Raw genomic sequence first — 22,613 nt, 5'->3', positions numbered from 1 at the left:
CTTCAAACATGTTGACTATCATTTTGTTTTCAACTTCAACCATTCCTGAAAAACTTTGCCACATCTCTATCTTCACCTTCAGATGAGCCCAGATTGAACCTTCCCTCAGAATACCCAGTAGTTTGGGTGCAAAGACTGAGAAGAAGTCTTCATCAAATCCTCCTGCAGACTTTAGAGTGATTGATGTGTAATGAGGTGAGAACTCTTTGATGTACCAGCTATTTGTCATCCGCATGACTGTAATGTTGTGACCTTTGGCATGAAGTGCTTCAACCAAGATGTTCATGTTGACCCAGTGGCTGCCATCCACAGAAAAGACAAGAATCTTCCTGCTCTGAACCACTGGGAGAGACGCCAGCAATATAGCTAATGTGACCAGGCAAAAAACCTGCCTGTTCATAGTATCTGTCGGAAATGAATGAAAAGATGAAACTTGAATGCACAGAGAAAATGTTTAGAGACAAACATGCTAAATTAAAATATAAAAAAGAAAACAGCCATAATATAAAGATGGCCCATAAACAATGCACATGATTCTCACACATTCTCACCCTTCATTGTGTTACAAAATATCTACTAGGTAAACTGGAGTGCAAGCGATCAAACAACAAGCACAACCTTTGCCCTCACTATGCATGCCAACATTTTTTTATATGCGAGCAAATGTTCAATTAACAATCTTTAAAGTACAAGGGGCATTTACCTTCAAAGATTTTATCAATGAGCTACTATTCATTACTATAGTTAATATAGTATACTTTACTGTTGTATGTTTGCACAACATGAGCTTGAGTAAATGGCAAAGTTAGTTGGACAACAAACCCTTCACCATACCAGCAATAAAAAAATTAGCAGTCCTACTTCCCTTAATATTCTGTATTATCCAAGTCAAAGTAAAAACTCACAAAATTTTATGTATTTGGATATTTAGCTTACCTAAAACAGTAACAGTGTCCAACGATGAAGAATAGCACACAAGCTTTCCACAGATGAGATTGTTTGTTTAGTAATCACGTGATTAGCTATCAGCTCTCTTCGAGGAAGCCTTATGCAGAAATTCATAGAAGAGCTATGTAGCTAATTTTTAACTGCAAATCCTAATAAATCACAACACAGTGTTGTTTTACATAACAATAATTGATAATTCCTTACATTTTAATAGTGCTTTTCTGAGCACTCAAAGAGCTTTACAGATTTAGGAAGGGAATCTCCTCATCCACTTGGATGACACAACAGCAGCCATTTAGTGCCAGACCGCATACCACCCATCAGCTTATTGTGGAGAGTATGAAGAGATGAATTGATGACATGTTGGGATTTTAAACAACCACAGAGATTCATGACCTTGGTTTAATATCTCATCTAAATAATGGTGCTCACTGGCAGTTTATGGCCTGTTTCCACTGAGTTCTACGGTACAGTATGGGTCAGTTTGGGTCACCTTTATCAGGCTTGCGTTTCCACTGCCAAAAGGGTACCAATGGTACTCTTGGATTTGTGGCTGCTTATCAAGACGACAACAAGGTTTGTTTTACCTCGGGTCGACCATGGCTCATTATTATATGTATATATTATTACGGTGTAATATCTGGGCTGTGTATTTAAAGATGGCACTTCCTTTGTTTTCTTTCTCCTGTCTTGTGCACGTGCTAGTGACATATATCTATAAACCAATAGGGTTTATCTGCGCGTCCTGCTTCCCCTTTTGGTACCCTTTCGAAAGGGTATCCAAAAAGTGGTTCGCTTTTTGGTACCTTTTGACAGTGGAAATGGCCATAAAAGCGTACCAAACCGTACCGTACCACTCAGTGGAAACGGCCCAATAGTGTCCTAACATTACTACATTAGGTATTGAGGACACACACAGACCGCAAGATGAGCACTCCCCTGGCTTTGCTAACAGCAGCAACCTAATTTACCCATCCAGGTACTAAATAGGTTCAGGCCTGCATAGATTCAATGTAAGCACTGTAAGGCAACCATGTAAGCACTGCTTAGAACTAGCTGTTAGTTATGCAAATAGGAAGAAATATGTAAAATTTCTTGCATGAAACTCTATGCACATGCAGGCTGATAGATCACCTAATCTGCTCCTGTGTCATTAACTAGGATGATTGGTTGCTGTCACCTCGGCAGCCAATGAGCTTGCTCATCATCAGTTTAAAAACTCTGTGTCATTCTATGCTGTTTAAGCTGTGGCGTGTTTTTGGAGACCCTTCGCCACCAGTGTTTAGATCTGCTATGGGGGTTACATGTACTGTATGTTATGTTTGCAGTACCAGCATGTTATATTCTCAGACGGTATGTCTGTGCATACAGTATACTGGCAGTAGCACGTCTCAATACTTGCTCTGCCATAATAATCAAAGCAGCAGCAGCAGCAGCAGCGTAGCAGATCTATACCACCAAGACCAAATACATAAACATTGCCATATACACATACATTATCATATTAAATCCAGAGAGTGATCATGACAGAAATACAGTTAAGTTCTAAATTAAACTAGAATTTATAAACAAATTATTTTGTCAGAAACTGAATAATGTACAGTAATACCAGAGTTTAAAATAGTTACAAGAAGTCACTACATTTGTAAGATTAGTCTAAGTGCTTATGTAGCTAGCCAACAGGTTTAGATCAAGAATCTGGGCTGTCATTTTATTATCTCAATGTTTTTATTCTTCAAGAAATTGCTTCTTCTAATTTTCTGTATGATAGATTGCATTGTAATCAGTAAATAAGAGATAACGTAAGCTTTGACCAAATTATAAAACTTTGAGTTGTTTTTATTAGTTGTATTCTGTATATACACAATTGCCACTGTATGTATGTTGATAAAGTCTCTAATCTAAAAGAAATTTGTACACATAAATTGTACCAATGCACCTCAGCAAAGATCTATAATTGTATAACAAAAGAGTTCCACGTAAGTCTATGCTCTCAAGTGCAGATTTGTCACAGAATGCACACCATGCTGTATAACCCACCAAATTAAAAATGTTGTTAATGTAATTTACTAAAATGAAAAATAAAAATATCATTCATGTTTGCTTTTTGTTTTTCTCATGCACATTCTGCAGCAGAAATATCTGATAACTGCATAAATGGTCAGGATTAAGAGTGACACAGCAGAAATCAGCACCAGAATAACATCAACAGAGTGATAAGAGTACCAAGGCATTTTGTACGACTCCGTGCGCAAGTGAGCGGCACCTTTGTGTCTCATAACAAACTCAATCCAGAAGATGGCGTTGTCCAGAGGCTTCACTGGAACATCTTTGTGAAGCCTTGAGAGTCTCTGCATGTTCGCCCGATATTTGGGATCACCAAGAACCTCTTTGACCGTTTTAAGGAAGGACTGCCTATCCATTGTGGCAAAGTCTACATTCTTCGCTGCACCTCGCACTCTCATTTTTTCAAGATTGTCAGGCTGGTCAAAAATCAGGCCAAATCCAATGATTGGCACCCCGTGGTAGATGGCTTCTTGAACTCCATTGGTTCCTCCATGTGCCACAAAAGCTCTGGTCTTGGGATGACCCAGAAGATCATTCTGAGGCATCCAGTCCATCATTAAGGTGTTGTTTCCTAGTGCAGATGGTCTCTTTCCTTTGTACCTCCAGACGATCTTCTGTGGAAGTTCTGCGAAAGCTTCAGCAATTGCCTCGGCCACATCTTCAGGAAGCTGACCAATAAGAGTTCCCAGAGACATGATGATGACACCATGATCACCAGAACTCTGAACAAAGTCCTCCAGATCTTGTGGGAGAGGCTTTGATGGCTTGCACTGAAATCCTGCCATGTAGACAATGTTTGGCATAGTGGGACGTGGATATTCAAAAACAAAATCCACTCTGTGGAGCCACAGATCAGCTCCCTGAACTAAAGAAAGGTAGGATGTTCCTGAGCCAATGAACCGTTCAGCGAGTGCATCATTAATTGGAGCAATCATCAAAGCAGCCCCTATTTCAATTATGGTGTACATTACTACATTACATACTCTTTCCAAGAAACTCATACGATCTGATAATTCCAGAGATGGAAAAGGTACATAAGAAAGTGGAGAAGGAGCTACTGCAAAATGGGCTTCACTGTAAATTGTCCAACGGGCATTGTAGACCATGGGCAGTTTGAGATAATGACCCAGTATGACCCCTCCAAAAATTGTTGGATCTGTGAGAATAACATCATACTTGGCATCTTTTAACAACTGCATTAGCTTCTTGTCTTCAATCATGTTGACTATCATTACACTTTCTGTTTCAATCATCTTCCAAGTACTTTGCCACACCTCTGCTTCAAGCTTTAGACGACCCCAGATGGAACCTTCCCTCAAAATTGCCATAAGTCTGGATGCAAATGTCTCGAGGAAGTCTTCACCAAATCCCCCTGCAGACTTGAGATTTATTGAAGTGTAGTGAGGTGAGAACTCTTTGATATACCAGCTGTCTGCCATCCTCATGACTGTTATATTGTGACCTTTGGCATGAAGTGCTTCAACCAAGATGTTCATGTTGACCCAGTGACTAACATCCACAGGAAAGACAAGAACCTTCCCACTCTGAACAACTCTGACATTCACCAGCAGAATGGTTAAGGTGACTGGCAAAATCACCTTGAAAAACTGTCCGTTCATAGTACCTGTCAGGAAAAAAAGAGATAATTCCAAATTAACTAAATATGATTCCTATAATCTGCATTACTAGCGACTGTGTATAGATGGTGTTGTAAGATTTGTGTCTGTCTGACAGTAGTCCATCCATGCCTTCTTGCTTTATAACAAAATCAATATTGATTAAAAATTTAATCCCGTAAAAAATTATATAAAACATTTATGTTGAAAATATTTAGAGGCAAAGTTCAAAATGTAAAATACCTGTATTTATTCGCTCATGGAAACATTCAAATATTACATGGCAAATAAATCACAATATATATTTTAGAGTCCATCTGCAGTCATTCAATAATTGCAAGCACAGTAAAAGAAAAACTTTCTCACCCATATTTTCTTAGACAAAAAAATTTAGCAGGTAAACCTTAGTTACATGGAGTGTAAGTCACCAAACTACAAGCATAGTCTTTGTCCTCACAGTGAATGCCAGCATTTATTTATATGCGAGCAAAGTTTCATAATCATTAACTAGATTTCCCTTACTGTTTGGGCAATCGCACTTCATGAAGTTGAGTAAAACATGTAAAAGGGACTTGCAGAGAAGTTATAACCTACCAATCACCAAGTAAATATATATTTCATATAAATATATAACTCAGATGTTGCAGACCCTTTTGTGTGCTTTTGTCTACATGTAATGTTTACAAAGATTATTTATCATATTCTTAAGTGTACAGATGGACAATGGAAGCGCCATGGATGTTGACAAAACTTGTTTGTGGCTCTTGACAAAAACAAAATTTACTAAAATCAAATAATATAAAAAGCAAATTTACTGAAGTTTGACTTCTTTTCCTCATGCATATTCTACAGCAGAAATACCTGTTAACTGCATATATGATCAGGATTATGAGTGACACAGCAGAAATCAGCACCTTTGTGTCTCCTAACAAACTCAATCCAGAAGATGGCATTGCCCAGAGGCTTCACTGGAATGTCTTGGTGTCTGCATGTTCTCCCGATAAGAGGGATCATAAAGAACCTCTTTGACCATTTTAAGGAAGGACTCCTTATCTATTGTGGCAAAGTCTACATTCTTGGCTGCACTTCACACTCTCATTTTAGAAAGATGGCTTCTTGAATTCCATTGGTTCCTCCATGAGCCACAAAGGCTCTGGTCTTAGGATGACCCAGAAGATAATTCTGAGGCATCCAGTCTATCACTAAGGTGTTGTTTCCTAGTGCAGATGGTCTCTTTCCTTTGTACCTCCAGACGATCTTCTGTGGCAGATTTGCAAAAGCTTCAGCAATTGCCTTGGCCACATCTTCAGGAAGCTGACCAATGATAGTTCCCATAGACATGATGATGACACTATGATCACCAGAGCTCCGACCAACCAGAGCTCTGGGCCAATGAACCGTTCGGCGAGTGCATTATTAATTGGAGCAACCTGCAAAGCAACCACTATTTCAATAAAGATGTACATTACTACATTATACACCCTTTCCAAGAAACCCATGTGATCAAATAATTCCAGTGATGGCAAAGGTACATAAGAAAGTGGAGAAGGAGCTACTGTAAAATGGGCTTCAATGTAAACTGCCTAACGGACATTGTAGACCATGGGCAGTTTGAGATAGTGACCTAATATAACTCCTCCAAACATGTTTGGGTCTGTAAGAATCATATCATACTTGGCATCTTTTAAAGACTGCATAAGCTGCTGATCTTCGATCATGTTGACAATCATTTCACTTTCTGCTTCCAAAATCTTTAGCCTGCAGCTTCAGATGACCCCACATGGAACGTTCCCTCAAAATGTTATGAAGCGGACAGGAGACAGAGGTAAGGAAACGTTAGGGTGTTTATTAAATGACAACAAGGAGCACATGAAGGATAGCCAGGAGGATCAGGAATGATGTTGGGGTCTTTTCCTCCGTGGCTGGGTAACAGGAATACACGAGGATGGACAGCACACACCAGATACAGCTGACAGAGGATGACACAGACTTGGAAGGACTGGAAGACAGGACGATTCGGGAGGACCAGGAAGACTAGGAGGAATACAAAGAGAACAGGTAAGTAAATCGTTTGTTTTAGCTGAGGATGACTACGCTGAGTGGTCGCTCAGTTGTCCGCTTTCGTCGAGACGAGCCCGGACAATGAGCGACTGGAGTGCTGTGCTTTTATCTGGTGCTCGTGAATGTGATGCAGCTGTGTGCTCATTAGAAGTCAGGTGATGGTGATCTTCGTGAGTGGGGGTCGTGAGAGCCTGACCAATCCATGACAGTACCCCCCTCCCCAGGGCCCGCTCCTGAGGGCCGACACCTCCGACGCCGTGGTGGTCTCCCTCTGCCTCTAGGCGCTGGGAACTCAGGGTGGCTCTCATGAAACTCCACCATGAGACTAGGATCGAGAATATCAGCTCTGGGAACCCATGTCCTTTCTTCGGGGCCGTACCCTTCCCAGTCCACCAGGTACTCCAACTGGCCACCACGACGTCGGGAACGCAAGATCTCCTTCACTGCGTAGACGGCTCCTTCTTCTAGGAGCAGTGGAGGAGGGGGTTCCTCTTCGTGGTCAGGCTCTGTGGAGGGAAGAACAGGATCGTGATAGGGTTTCAGGAGTGATACGTGGAATGTAGGGTGAATACGGTAGTGAGAGGGTAATTGTAGTTTGTAGGTGACGGGGTTAACCTGTTCCACGATGGTGAAGGGACCAACAAATCGGGGACTTAACTTGCGAGAGGGCAGTCGCATGCGTATGTCCCGGGTGGATAGCCACACCTTTTGTCCGGGTGTGTATCTGGGTTCTTCAGACCTTCTCCTATCGGCGGTTACCTTGCTTCGACGGACTGCCCTCTGCAGATGTTGATGAGCCTCGTCCCAGACTCTCTCGCTCTCCCGGAACCAGTGATCCACTGCGGGGACATCAGATGGTTCGCCATCCCAGGGAAAGAGCGGTGGTTGGAAGCCCAGGACGCACTGGAATGGCGTGAGTCCGGTGGAGGGTTGCCGCAGTGAATTTTGGGCATATTCTGCCCAGCCCAAATACTGGCTCCAGGAGTTCTGGTGACCACTGCAGAAGGTCCTCAGGAACCGTCCCACCTCCTGAATCTTCCTCTCTGTCTGCCCGTTGGTTTGGGGATGATATCCAGAAGAGAGGCTGACGGCCACACCTAGGAGCTTGAAGAAGGCTTTCCATAGACGTGAGATGAACTGTGGACCTCTGTCCGACACAATATCTTCTGGAATACCAAATGACCTGAAGACTTGATTAAAGATATTGTCGGCAGTTTCAAAGGCTGTGGGAAGACCTTTCAGAGGGATTAGTTTGACAAACTTTGAGAATCTATCTACTATGACTAGAATACAGGTATTACCTTCTGACGAAGGGAGGTCAGTGATAAAGTCCACTCCTAGGTGTGACCAGGGACGGTTCGGAATCGGCAAGGGATGGAGCTTTCCAGCGGGTAGATGACGTGGGCTCTTGGATTGGGCACAGTCCTTACAGCCCTGAACATATTGCCTCACATCCCTTGCCATGTTTGGCCACCAGAATCGTTGGGATACTAGCGAGAGAGTATTGTTGATCCCCGGATGTCCAGTGCCTAGCGAGGTATGTAAGGAGTGGATCAGATCTACCCGGTGTTCAGGTGGTATGAACTGCCGATGAGGAGGGCATCCCGGCGGAGCAGGGGCTTCCGGAGTGGCAACGACTGGAGGAGCGTTCCAGGTGATCGGACAAATGGAGATGTGTTCGGGAAGAATCTTCGTTGGGAGTTCTTCATGATCGTGATGCTCGTGTAAACGAGAGAGAGCGTCTGCTCTTAGATTCTTGGGTCCTGGACGATAGGAAATGGAGAAATCAAAACGTGAGAAGAAAAGTGACCATCTGGCTTGACGTGGACATAGTCTCTTGGCCTCTTTGATGTATTGGAGGTTTTTGTGGTCTGTGATCACCTGGAACGGATGTTTGGCTCCCTCCAACCAGTGACGCCACTCCTCCAAGGCTAGCTTGATTGCTAGAAGCTCCCTGTCTCCTATGCTGTAATTCTGCTCCGCCGGGCTCAACTTCCGAGAGAAATAGGCACAGGGATGCAGTCGGGGCGGTGTATCATGATGTTGAGATAATACTGCCCCGACGCCGGTGGTGGATGCGTCCACTTCCACCACGAAAGGAAGATTTGGGTCAGGATGAGTCAGGAGTGGGGCCCTTGTGAACTCCTTCTTAAGAAGGCGGAAGGCTGCGGCTGCTTCTTTGGTCCACTCCAGTCCTTTGGGTTTACCCTTGAGGAGATTAGTGAGAGGTGATGTAATCCTGCTGTAGTCCTTGATAAACCGTCTATAAAAGTTAGCAAACCCAAGAAACCTCTGGAGCTCCTTAATGGAAGTGGGTTCTGACCAGGATAGAACAGCCTCAATTTTCTTCCCATCCATACGTATACCGGTTTGGTCAATGATGTATCCCAAGAAATGAATCGACTTCTGGTGGAATGAGCATTTCTCCGCTTTGAGGTAGAGGTGATGTTCTCTCAATGTGTGTAGGACCTCCGCAACGTGTTGGCGATGTTCGGCCTCACTCCGGGAGTAAATGAGGATGTCATCTATGTACACTATTACACAGTGGTGAAGAAACTCCCGGAGGACTTCATGAATGAAGTTTTGGAATACGGAGGGGGCGTTGACCAGACCGTAAGGCATGACCTCATATTCATAGTGGCCAGTAGGGGTCACGAATGCTGTCTTCCATTGGTCCCCCTCACGTATTCTTATCAGATTATACGCGCTGCGGAGGTCCAATTTAGTGAAGACTTTAGCTTCTCGGAGCTGTTCCAAAGCGGCTGGTACCAGAGGAAGGGGATATCGGTATTTTACTGTACCGTTATTTAGGACCCTGTAGTCGATGCATGGACGCAGCCCTCCGTCCTTCTTGGCCACAAAGAAGAAGCTTGAGGCGGCTGGTGATTTTGAGTGACGTATGTACCCCTGACTCAGAGCCTCCCTTATGTAATCTTCCATTGCCTGATTCTCTGGAAGCGAGAGCGGGTAGATCCTACCTCTTGGCAACTGGGCATCTGGAACTAGGTCGATCGCGCAGTCCCATGGCCGATGCGGCGGTAGCTGGGAAGCTCTCTTGGGGCAGAAGACATCATGAAAGGAGCTGTACTCCTTAGGAATGTGGATAGACTGCTTCTCAGGAGGGCTCTCGACCGATGTTGCAAACAAAGAAATGGGGTTCCGACCTTGAAGAGGGAGATTTGGAAAACAGGCAGGTGTACATCCAGATCCCCATTTCTTTATCTCTCCTGTGCCCCAAGAGATGATGGGATCGTGCTTCACCAGCCACGGGCGCCCTAGAATGATGTCCATATTTGCACCCTCCAGAACCAGAAATTGAATCCTCTCTTGATGTAACAACCCCACTTGAAGAAGGATGTCTTCGCATTGTCGATGGATACGGGTCGAAGATCGAGTGCACTGGGTTATCGGTTGTATCTGGTATATATGCGAGGACGCCTCAGTACGGAGGTGGAGTTGACGACAGAGGGATTGGGAGATGAAGTTCCCTGCTGACCCGGAGTCGATGAGGGCTGTGACAAGGAGAGAAATAGAGGCAGTAGTTATTTGTACGGTGGTAGTAAGTGGTTTACATTGTTCAATATTCGTACTGAATACACTCACTGAAGTCCGAATGGGACGAAGGGGGACACTCCATACGGGTGTGTCCACTGACACCGCAGTATAGACACAGACCCCGGGTCAGCCTCCTCTGTCGTTCCGCTGATGTCAGTCTTCCAGACTCTATTATCATGGGTTCTGGTTTCTGGAGAGGCTGTTGACTCAGGCGATTGGAGGAGTGCAGACGAGGGGGTGATGGTGTCCTGTTGATAGGAACGGAGACGATCGGAACATCGGAGAGAATGTTGGATGAATCTCTCCAGACCCATTGTATCATCTAATGTGGCCAGTTGGATTCGGAGAGTGGGTTCCAAGCCGAGCCGGTACGTGGTCAACAACGATCTCTCATTCCATCCACTTGCAGCTGCTAGAGTGCGAAACCGGAGAGCATATTCCTGTGTAGATAGAGTACCTTGCTTTAGATGATACAGCTGCTCTCCAGCGGCTACTTCCCCATCAGAACGTCCAAACACCTCTTTGAAATACTCCGTGAAGGTAGTGATGGAATTCATGACCGGCCCGGCTTGGTTCCAGATCGTCTCAGCCCATTTAAGTGCAGGTCCAGAGAGTAGAGATACGATGTAGGCGATCTTCGACTTATCTGTGGGATATAGAGAAGGTTGCATTTCGAATATGAGGGAACATTGTAACAGAAAACCATTGCACTCCCCCGCTCCGCCTGAGTAGGGCGCTGGTCGGGCCATGGGACTGGAAGGAAGGGCCGAAGAAGAAACTGTGGAGGCGGAAGTGCTCGGTGCTGGTGGTTGCGTTGGAAAGTGGAGCTGGTGGCTGTAGAATCCGCTTCAACTGGTCCACCAGCTCTTGAAGGTGATCGGGGGTGCTCATGTTGTCGTCGTTATGGGTCCGGGCTTCTGTTATGAAGCGGACAGGAGACAGAGGTAAGGAAACGTTAGGGTGTTTATTAAATGACAACAAGGAGCACATGAAGGATAGCCAGGAGGATCAGGAATGATGTTGGGGTCTTTTCCTCCGTGGCTGGGTAACAGGAATACACGAGGATGGACAGCACACACCAGATACAGCTGACAGAGGATGACACAGACTTGGAAGGACTGGAAGACAGGACGATTCGGGAGGACCAGGAAGACTAGGAGGAATACAAAGAGAACAGGTAAGTAAATCGTTTGTTTTAGCTGAGGATGACTACGCTGAGTGGTCCGCTCAGTTGTCCGCTTTCGTCGAGACGAGCCCGGACAATGAGCGACTGGAGTGCTGTGCTTTTATCTGGTGCTCGTGAATGTGATGCAGCTGTGTGCTCATTAGAAGTCAGGTGATGGTGATCTTCGTGAGTGGGGGTCGTGAGAGCCTGACCAATCCATGGACACAAATGTGCATTAGTCTGAATGCAATATTTCAAGGACTTCTTTATTATATCCTCTGCAGACTTCAGATTTATTGAAGTGTAGTGAGGTATGTAACCGCTGCTTGCCGTCCTCATGACTGTAACATCATGATCTTTGGCATGAAGTGCCTCAACCAAGATGTTCATGTTAACCCAGTGACTGCCATCCACAGGAAAGACAAGAACCTTCCTGCTTTGAGCAACTAGGACAGATGCCAGCAGAAGGGTTAATGTGATTGGCCATATCACCTGAAACCCCTTTCCATTCATAGTACCTAACGCAAAGAAAAGAAAATATGCAATTCCAAATTAAGAAATATGATTACATGAAACAGATTTTGCTTTTTGGGAGATGTGAATTAGGCAATATTACATAGATTATGCTGGTACTGTTTTATTGCAAAAATTAGTTTTTATTATAAATTATGTTGTACTAGATCTGTCAATACATTCTGTATTGTTGCTTTAAAACAGTCAAATCGATTGAAACTTGCACTGAGAAAATATTTCGAGGCAAACATCAAATATGAAATCTCTATTTATTTGCTTATGGAAACATACAAATATTGCACATCAGTATTAATCAGAATACACTACATCACAATCATTCAGTAATAACAAAGCAACAGCTGGTACCCAGTCTGGCTGGGCAATTTGAAAATTCAGGTCTACTCCTGTTAAAAGTACAATATGTACACACATGTAAGAGTAACCCTTTCAAGTTAGTTCTGTTGTTGAAAACACAACACCATATTTGCCAGTCTTCCTAAACATTTATTCAATTTCACTCTGTGATTTGTATGCCTAGCTTAAATCTTTAGTTTTATTTGCCTTTACCTTGTTTACTTAATTTCGAATCCATTTTACATCCTGAATATTAAATGCATACTGCAGATGTTTTTGTCTGCTCCTGTCTGATATCATCATATAATTTTTCCTGAAATTGTTCTTAATTTCCCTGGGTAATTCATGAACTAACAATGTAGCACCATAGCTGGTAGCAATAGGTTTTTATTATATAGCCCAACAAACTGAAAACATTTATTAACGTAATTTACTAAAATAAAGTGATGGAAAAGCAAATTCACTGAAGTTTGATTTTTGTTTTTCTCATGCATATTCTGCAGCAGAAATATCTGATAACTGCATATATGGTCAGGATTATGAGATGACACAGCAGAAATCAGCACCAGAATGACATCCACAGAGTGATAAGAGTACCAGGGCATTTTGGTACGACTCTGTGCGCAAGTGAGGCGGCACCTTTATGTCTCATAACAAACTCCATCCAGAAGATAGCGTTGTCCAGAGGCTTCACTGGAACATGCCTTGGAAGCCTCGAGAGTCTCTGCATGTTCTCCCGATAAGTTGGATCATCAAGAACCTCTTTGACCGTTTTAAGGGAAGGACTCTCCTGTCCACTGTGGCAAAGTCTATATTCTTGGCCGCCCTCGCACTCTCTCATTTAGAAAGATTGTCAGGCTGGTCAAAAATCAGTCCAAATCCAATTATTGGCACCCGTGGTAGATGGCTTCTTGAACTCCATTGGTTCCTCCATGTGCCACAAAGGCTCTGGTCTTGGATGGACCCAGAAGATCATTCTGAGGCTCCAGTCCATCATTAAGGTGTTGTTTCCTAGTGCAGATGGTCTCTTTCCTTTGTACCTCCAGATGATCTTCTTGTGGAAGTTCTGCAAAGGCTTCAGCAATTGCCTCGGCCACATCATCAGGAAGCTGACCAATGAGAGTTCCCAGAGACATGATGATGACAACCGTGATCACCAGAGCGTCTGAACAAAGTCCTCCAGATCTTGTGGGAGAGGCTTTGATGGCTTGCCTTGAAAACCCGCCATGTAGACGATGTTTGGCATAGTGGGACGTGGATATTCGAAAACAAAATCAGCTCTATGGAGCCCACAAATCAGCACCTTGAACTAAGCTGAATAAATTTACTCCTGGGCCAATGAAGCGGTTCACAGAGGGCATTATAAGTTGGGGCAATCAAAAAGGCAACTTGTGTTTCAAGCTATAATATACATCACAACATTCTTCAACCCTCTCCAAGAAACTCATGCGGTCTGGTAAACTCCAGCATTGCAACAGGAACATAAGAAGTGGAGATGGAGCTATAACAAAATGACCTTCACCAAAAATAGCCCAACGGACATTGTAAACGATGGGCAGTTTAAGATAGTTACCCAATATGACCCCTCCATACATGGCAGGATCGGTAAGAAACAAATCGTACTTTGTTTTTTTTAAAGACTCCATAAGCTGCTGATCTTCAATCATGTTGATTATCATCTCACGTTCTGTTTCCATAATCTTTAAAGACTTTGCCACAACTCTATCTCTAACTTTAGACGACCCCATGTGAACCTTCCCTCAAATAGTAATAAGTCTGGATGCAAACGTCTCAAGGATTGTCTTCGCTAAATCCTCCTGAAGACTTTAGAGTAATTGATGTGTATGAGGTGAGAACTCCTTGATGTACCAACTGTCTGACATCCGAATGACTTGTAATATTGTGACCTTTGGCATGAAGTGCTTCAACCAAGATGTTCATGTTGACCCAGTGACTGCCATCCACAGGAAAGATAGAACATTTCCACTCTGAACAACTGCAACAGTTACTAGAAGGGTTAATGTGACTGGCCAAAGCATGTGAAAAACCTTTCCGTTCATAGTTCCTGTTGCAAAGTAAAAGAACAAGCACATTTTAGTTGCATGATTAAATCATCCAGTTTGAATTCATATAGAAATATAACTATTTTACAAGGCAAAAATTTGAATAAATGTTTTCTGAAAAACACAAAATACTTATAAACACCCATGACACTGTTAATAACATCTTGCAGAACTAAAAATTACGCAATTAAAGACATTTTTGTTGCAATCATTCCTGTTTTGATTGTTAAAAATAGTTCACCTAGAAAAATATTGCTACATTTTTTTTAAGCTTCCTAGGTTCTGCAGGTTGCAATGTCCCGAATCTTGCCAATCTTAAGCCAATTGTAATCGTTTGTTTTGGTTCAATTTAGAATTTCCCCAGCCAACGCAGGGCCTAGGGACCAGAGTGAGTGCTCCGACTTGGCCCCCCCGGTCCCTACATTTTTGTTTACACATTTTGTTGTTCACAGCCTTATTCCCAAATGAATTAAATTCATTATTCTCTGCATCTCTTCTTTGCAAAACCTCTCAAGCTCAATCAGGTTGGACAAGGTGCACCAGTGCACAGTGATTTTCAGATTTGTCCAGAGTTGTTCAATTGGGTTCAAGTCTGGGCTCTAGCTGGGCCACACAAGGACATGTCCAGAGTTGTCTCATAGCTACTGTTTTGTTATCTTGGTTGTATGCTTAGGGATGATGTCCTGCTGAAAGATGAAACGTCGCTCTTGTCTTAGGTCCAGAGTGCTCTGGAGCTGGTTTTAGTCAAGGTTGTGTCTGTACATTGCTGCATTCATATTTCCCCTCGATCTGGACGAGTCTCCTATTTTCTGATGTTCAAAAACATCCCCATATCCTGATGCTGCCACTTTCATGCTTCACTGTAGAGTTGGTATTGGCCAGGGGAGGAGCGGTGCCTGGGATTACTCCAGACAGAATTCAATCTTTGTTTCATCAGTCAAGAGAACTTTGTTTTAAATGCTTCACAGTCCTTCAGGTAGCTTTTAGCAAACTTCAGATTGGCTCTTATGTGCATTTTACAGAGGAGTGTCCTCCATCTGACTATTCTACCATTCAGGCCTGATTGTTAGAGCACTGCAGAGATGGTTTTTCTCCTGGAAAGTTCTCCGCTCTCCACAGAAAAACATTGGTGCTCATTCAGAGTGACCATTGGGTTCATTGTCTCCTCCTGACTAGGCTCTTTTCCCCGATAACTCGGTTTGGCCAGACAGCCCCCTCTAAAAAGGTTGCTGGTGGTTCCAAACATCTTCCATTTACAGATGATGGAGGCCATTGTGCTCATTGAAACCTTTGATGCCATAGGCGATTTTCTGTATGGTTCTCCAGATCTATGCCTCAATACAATTCTGTCTCCAAGGTCTTCAAGGCTTGGTTTGTGTTTTGATATGCACTGTTAACTGTAACATTACTTAGACAGACATGTGCCTTCCATATCATGTATTTACCATAGATTAACTCCAATCAAATTGTAGAAACATTTCAAGGATGATCAGTGGAAACATGAACAACCGGAGGTCATTTTGAATGTCATGGAAAGCACAGTGAATACTTTCTAGATGCACTGTAGATCAAGCCCAGTTACAACTAATAATGCTTACCTATCACTTGGACAGATTGGGTTCTATTCTTGTTCTATAGTGGCATTCCGTAATGCTTACTATATTTAATGACACTAATTAAATAAAAACTCTTATGACAGGTGCTTTTAGCTCTAACTGTTCTGAAATTATGGCTAGGCTACTTAGTTTTATTTATTTATTTTTTTCAAAACAGTGTGACAAGGACAAGGTCTGGTCACCAATGTAATGAACAAACTGATACTATTAATGAATCAATTGCATCGTAGTTAGTTTCTAAACACTACAGTTGAAGAATCTATGTTTAGTATTATTATTTTTATTTGATTTTAAAAAGTGTTATTCTGTTAAAAAAATAAGAGTAGACATTTTGGTTAAAGTATTTAGATTAAAAATATATATATATATTTATTTGAACTTTCAATTTATCAAAACCTCATAAAAAGGAATAGCAGTTTTCAGAAAAATAATTAATCTGCACAACCATTTTAAACACTGATAAAAGCAGGAGACCAATCACAATTTTTTATTTAGCAGAAAATCATCATATTAGAATGATATCAGAATAATCATGTGATACTCAAGACTAGAGAAATGGTTGCCAAATATATATTTTCCAAGAACAATTTTCATTTTAAAATTAAAATGTGTTATTTGATTAAAAAAATGAGGTTACACAACTTATTTTCGAGTGCAAAATATTTCATCCACTTTAAAGTTAATAATTAAATACAACTGATTCTTATGTAAGAAATAACTCATGACAGGTTCTTCAATTGCCATGTGAATTCAAGGTATAAATGGTCACAAATATGTTATTTTAATCAATATACCAGCTTGTTTATTTCCTTAAAATTGTTCTGTATAAAGTCTAAAATAATCAATATAGCTATAAAAAGTGTATCTTACACACATTTTGTGTAAATTTATTAAACCTCACTCTCTTTTGTTTTTCATCTTTCTTATGCATATTCGACAGCAGAAATATCTGATAACTGCATATATGGTCAGGATTATGAGAGACACAGCAGAAATCAGCACCAGAATAACATCAACAGAGTGATAAGAGTACCAAGGCATTTTGTATGACTCCGTGCGCAAGTGAGCGGCACCTTTGTGTCTCATAACAAACTCAATCCAGAAGATGGCGTTGTCCAGAGGCTTCACTGGAACGTCCTTGTGAAGCCTCGAGAGTCTCTGCATGTTCTCTCGATAAGAGGGATCATAAAGAACCTCTTTGACTGTTTTAAGGAAGGACTCCTTATCCACTGTGGCAAAGTCTACATTCTTGGCTGCACCTCGTGCTCTCATTTTAGAAAGATTGTCAGGCTGGTCAAAAATCAGGCCAAACCCAATGATTGGCACCCCGTGGTAGATGGCTTCTTGAACTCCATTGGTTCCTCCATGTGCCACAAAGGCTCTGGTCTTGGGATGACCCAGAAGATCATTCTGAGGCATCCAGTCCATCATTAAGGTGTTGTTTCCTAGTGCAGATGGTCTCTTTCCTTTGTATCTCCAGATGATCTTCTGTGGAAGTTCTGCAAAGGCTTCAGCAATTGCCTCGGCCACATCATCAGGAAGCTGACCAATGAGAGTCCCCAGAGACATGATGATGACACCGTGATCACCAGAGCTCTGAACAAAGTCCTCCAGATCTTGTGGGAGAGGCTTTGATGGCTTGCACTGAAAACCCCGCCATGTAGACGATGTTGGCATAGTGGGACGTGGATATTCAAACACAAAATCAGCTCTATGGAGCCACAGATCAGCTTCCTGAACTAAGTTGCCAAATTTACACCTGGGCCAATGAAGCGTTCACAGAGGGCATTATAAGTTGGGGCAATCAAAAAAGCAATTTGTGTTTCTGTGATAATGTACATCACAACATTCTTCACTCTTTCCAAGAAACTCATGCGGTCTGGTAACCCTAGCATTGGAACAGGAACATAAGAAAGAGGAGATGGAGCTATTGCAAAATGACCTTCACCAAATATTGTCCAACGGACATTGTAGACAATGGGCAGTTTAAGATAGTGACCCAACATGACCCCTCCGTACATGGCAGGATCGGTAAGAATCAAATCAAACTTTGCATTTTTTAAAGACTGCATAAGCTGCTGATCTTCAATCATGTTGGTTATCATCTCACGTTCTATTTCAATCATCTTTAAACTAGTTTGCCACATCTCTATCTCTAACTTTACACGACCCCATGTTGAACCTTCCCTCAAATGTTCACAAGTCTAGATACAAATGGTCCGAAGAAGTCTTTAGTGAGTCCTCCTGAGGACTTGAGATTTATGGATGTGTAGTGAGGTGAGAACTCTTTGATGTACCAGCTGTCTGCCATCCGAATTACTGTAATATTGTGACCTTTGGCATGAAGAGCTTCAACCAAGATGTTCATGTTGACCCAGTGACTGCCATCCACAGGAAAGACAAGAACATTCCCGCTCTGAACAACTGGAACAGTTACTAGTAGAAGGGTTAATGTGACTGGCCAACGCATGTGAAAAACCTTTCCATTCATATTTCCTGTTTCAAAGCAAGAGAACAAGCATATTTTAAAATGAGTTGCATGTGTGAAACATCAAATTTGATCTCACTTTAGAAATAACGTAAATTATTAGCTAAAGATGCCAACTTCATATAAATTATATAAATTTTCACAATGGGAATTGCATCAATTGTTAGATTTTTTAAACTCCTGATACATAGAGTACATATACATTATTCAACACTGGATCATAATAATATCATACAATAACCTACAAATGAGGTTGTATGAATTTATACATAAAATACCTATGAACTGTCATGACACATCTAGGTAGCACCAACACATGGCGATTAAATATATTTTGTTGTAATCGTGTCTGTTATTAAACTGTTTGACCCACAACTACACTACAGTACTACAACTTATAATGCTTTTCTATCATTCCACACACAGGTTTGTAAATTTATAATTATTATAATCGATTCTTGTTTTTTTTTTTTTATTAAACATTATTATGTGTAATACTTGATTCTGATTGGTCTTGACAAGATACCAAGGTATGTATTCCCAGATAACAACAGCAAGACTAATAACACTGGCACATCCAGTTACTTCGAATCATATTGACCATCAGTGAATACGCTCACATCCATATTTTCACGCATATCTGTCATGTTTTTGACTGTCTCATGACTAAATACTATATAGGTTAGTGTTTGCTCCATTAAGCCATTTTCATTTCTGTCAGCTTTGCATTTTATTAAAAAATCAATAAACTATTATCCTAGGCAGTTGTTTTCTGGCTCTGGTTCAGTATTCAGGCTGCAGATAAGCTTATTGGATGCTATTCTATAATAACACCCACCTATGTGCATTTTATCCCTTACATAACTCTTGGTATTTTTATGTGACATTGATTTAATAAAATTGACTTGCAACAAGTGTTATCCAGTGTTGAATTATGGTTACTTGGCTTTTTTTAAACAAAATTTCTGCTCATCCAATTTATAAACTATTAAAAACTTAATACGAGGCTCACAAATTTGTAAAATCAACTTGTGTTGATGCTTGTGTTTACAGGTATAACGTACATCACAACATTCTTCACTCTCAGACTCTCTTCACTCTCATTTGGTCTGGTAACTCTAGCATTGAAACAGGAACATAACAAAGTGGAGAAGGAGCTATTGCAAAATGAGTTCACAGTAAACTGTCCAGCGGATATTGTGGAGAATGGGCAGAATGAGTGACCCAATAGAACACATCCACCTTGACTGGATCTGCAAGAAACAAATCAAAACTGGCCTCCTTTAAGGATTGCATTAGCAGATGATCCTCAATCATGTTGATCACTTGCATCCCTTAAGCAGTTTCCAACATATCCAACAGATTTAGACAACCCGAAGTGGAACCTTCCCTCAAAATGTTTATAATTCTGGATGCAAAGTCTCAAAGAATTCTTCACTAAAACCTCCTGCAGACTTATTGATTGTGTAGTGAAGTGATAACTGTTTGATCTACAGTACCAGCGGCCTACAGTACCATCTGAATGGCTGTAATATTGTGACCTTTGGCATTTAGTGCCTCAACCAAGATGTTCATGTTGACTCAGTGACTGCCATCCACAGGAAAGACAAGAAACTCATCACTTTGAGGCAACTGGGACAGATGCCAGCAGAAGGGTTAATGTGATTAGGCCACACAACAACAAAAAAATATGTCTATTCGTGGGCACCTGTTGTTAAGCAACAAAGAATGATCTACTGACAGAGTTTGCAGAACAGGGTATGTCAACTTGTGACATTAGTAGTGTTTGAATTCGTTCATTCAATCCAACATAACATTTGAAAATGTGACATTTCTGAACCAATTGTACAGTGTAATGATAAGAAGCACTACAAACACCGAATGGAGCTACTACATAATGCTTAGATTTTTTTTTCTCATTTTGTCATCAGTGCAAATTGTCAAAAGTCAGAGATAGTCTGCAGATTTAGGTAGTCAAGAATTTTAAAAATTATCTGAAAAAATCATGTAGGAACTGACAGACTAAATTTTTAGCTTCAGATTTCAGATTTTTATCCAGTCGGAACATATCAACCATGATATTTTGGTCTGATTTTCTAACACATTTGTTTCCTTGTCATTCAACAAGTCTCACATTTCTGATTGAGTTTGTTTGTGTTTGTAGCAACTTGAAACAATTAGTAACACCTTGTTGTAGCAACTTAAAAACAAGTGTTTTATAATGGGTTCAGATATTAAAAGTCAGTGCAATCTAGTCTTAAGCTGACCTCTCCTATCTAATTAATGAAAAAAGCAAACGATGATCAAAATGAATTAACCAAGAGAGCTGGTACTCGCCTGGTTTGTGTTAACTAGATAGCTTTCAAACCTGAGAGAAAGACATAGAGAGAGAACAAAAAAACATACTGTAAAAGCATAAAAACAGCTTTAGTAAGACAATAGTCAAACAAAAATCTAAATGTTTCTAATTGGAATTGTTCTTCCCTCCTGCCGACGCTGTTCATAATAAAAAAAAATATTTTCTTACCCATAAATATGCAGCATGCAAAATCAGCTTTGAGTGTAGCATAAGTCATGAACTACTGTATAAGCAGATACTCTCCTTTGGCCTCGTTTGTGCATGCTGATATGCTCATTTAATAGTCTTTAACAGGGCAAAGTGTGTTTACCTGCAAAGCCCTAGTTAATGAGCTACCATATAGGATTGTATGTGTAATTTAGTCTGGGTGTTTACATTAATAGCTCAGTGAAAGGAAGACAATTAAATGGCCCGTACTTCAGATCTACAATATATTAAAATAAAATCAAATGTGTATTATATGAAAGACAAGAATTACTTTTTGGAGATCCCAAATTGCATTTTGTTTTGCAGTTCATATGAAATCATGCAAGATACGTACTGTATAAAGAGGAAGGGGGGAGGTCACAACTTAATGACCATGGTATAATGTTGTTCCCATGGCCAAACCAGTTGAGATCCAATGATATAGATTATAAGTTAGCTTGAGCCATTTTAGTTATTATGCAATATTATACCAGAATACAAAAGCACAGCTGTCCCCCATTTTGTTTGTTTGATAGTTTTTTTCTGCCAATTTGTTCAAATTGCCTATTTCAAATGCATTGTAATGGCAAAAAAATAACAGAGTAAAAGGAGAGGAAAACCTAAATGATACTGATATCAGAGCTTATGTCATATTTGAAACAGAAGAGATTTTAAAACAATAACAACTGAAAAAATCAAATAAATAAATAAATAAATCAGCAATATATTTTGATTAAAGGATTTGGTCATCATAAATACATAGGAAATGCCTGACCAGAAGTTCCTTATGACCTGAATGAAGATTTTAAGAAGCCAAGTCATTTGGCAGTCAGAACTGTCAGATTGAAATCATTACGCAGTCAGGCAGATTAGTTTTTTTCTATCCATTCAGAGGATATCAAACATGTTGGATATTTTAATAGATTTTAGAACACGTATTGCTTTCGTGTGTTTCTTATCACCGTGAGACACAGGTTAATTTGAACTTGCTACGTGCTTAACTGGAAATTATCACAACACTTACAAATTGTTGCTCTTTTTTGATGAATTTGATTGCTTCTATTGTTCTCATTTGTAAAAAAACATTCAGTTTATTATATTTGATGAAGAAATGCAAATGCAGTACTTACCTTGGTTGTGTTAATTACTGTATAAACCTGCAAAAAAAAAAAAAAAAAGAATATTTCACAACGAGCAAAGGAACTGTCATTGAAAACTCATGTAAAAACAGCAAGCATATACGGTATTACTAAGTAATATTGTTTCTTGTGATCCCTATGTCTATCGTTAAAAATATATTCTTACCCATTAATATGTACAGGACGCAGCAAAGCCATTACTAGGTTAACCTTGAGTCAAAGCATAATTCACAAAACTACAAGTATTTATTCTCCTTTGGCCTCATTATGCATGCTGATATGTTCATTTAACAGTCTTTAACAGGGGCAAAGTGCATCTACCTGCAAAACCTTAGTTAATAACTACCATATAAGGTTATGTGCATCATTTTATTTTGGGCTTTGACTAGTTAAGTGTACCTACACGACCAAAATAGCAATCACCTTTATATGATATTACATTACATTACAATTAGATGATTTAGTACTTTCTATGGGAAAAAC

General features: G+C 40.8%; 3 protein-coding genes and 3 pseudogenes across 3 annotated transcripts in view; 1 reads left to right on the top strand and 5 right to left on the bottom strand.

Annotated features, from left to right (window-relative positions):
- LOC130232531 (UDP-glucuronosyltransferase 2A3-like) overlaps window positions 1–1,018 on the bottom strand; it is a 2,347-nt gene extending 1,329 nt beyond the window's left edge. The window contains exons 1-2 of the mRNA XM_056462483.1: window positions 937–1,018; window positions 1–405 (exon numbers count right to left, since the gene is read on the bottom strand). The exon at window positions 1–405 is cut by the window's left edge and continues 1,329 nt beyond it. Coding sequence (XP_056318458.1) covers window positions 1–400 — 400 coding nt within the window. The 5' untranslated portion in view covers window positions 401–405; window positions 937–1,018. The remainder of the gene's footprint in view (window positions 406–936) is intronic.
- Window positions 1–22,613, top strand: part of elfn1b (extracellular leucine-rich repeat and fibronectin type III domain containing 1b) — a 133,389-nt gene that overhangs the window by 12,390 nt on the left and 98,386 nt on the right. The gene's annotated exons all lie outside the window — the stretch shown is intronic.
- On the bottom strand, window positions 2,592–5,357 carry LOC130232496 (UDP-glucuronosyltransferase 2C1-like). Its single transcript, XM_056462443.1, has 2 exons — window positions 4,998–5,357; window positions 2,592–4,639 (listed from the first exon to the last, which is right to left on the bottom strand). The coding sequence occupies exons 1-2, from the start codon at window positions 4,999–5,001 to the stop codon at window positions 3,039–3,041; spliced, it is 1,605 nt and encodes a 534-aa protein (XP_056318418.1). The 5' UTR covers window positions 5,002–5,357; the 3' UTR covers window positions 2,592–3,038.
- On the bottom strand, window positions 5,266–11,925 carry LOC130221332 (UDP-glucuronosyltransferase 2A3-like; annotated as a pseudogene).
- Window positions 12,646–22,149, bottom strand: LOC130232518 (UDP-glucuronosyltransferase 2A2-like; annotated as a pseudogene).
- On the bottom strand, window positions 16,432–21,059 carry LOC130232465 (UDP-glucuronosyltransferase 2C1-like; annotated as a pseudogene).

The sequence above is a fragment of the Danio aesculapii genome, chromosome 1, assembly GCF_903798145.1.
Source record: "Danio aesculapii chromosome 1, fDanAes4.1, whole genome shotgun sequence".
Lineage (NCBI taxonomy): Eukaryota > Metazoa > Chordata > Actinopteri > Cypriniformes > Danionidae > Danio > Danio aesculapii.
This window is presented reverse-complemented; position numbering and strand designations above follow the sequence as displayed.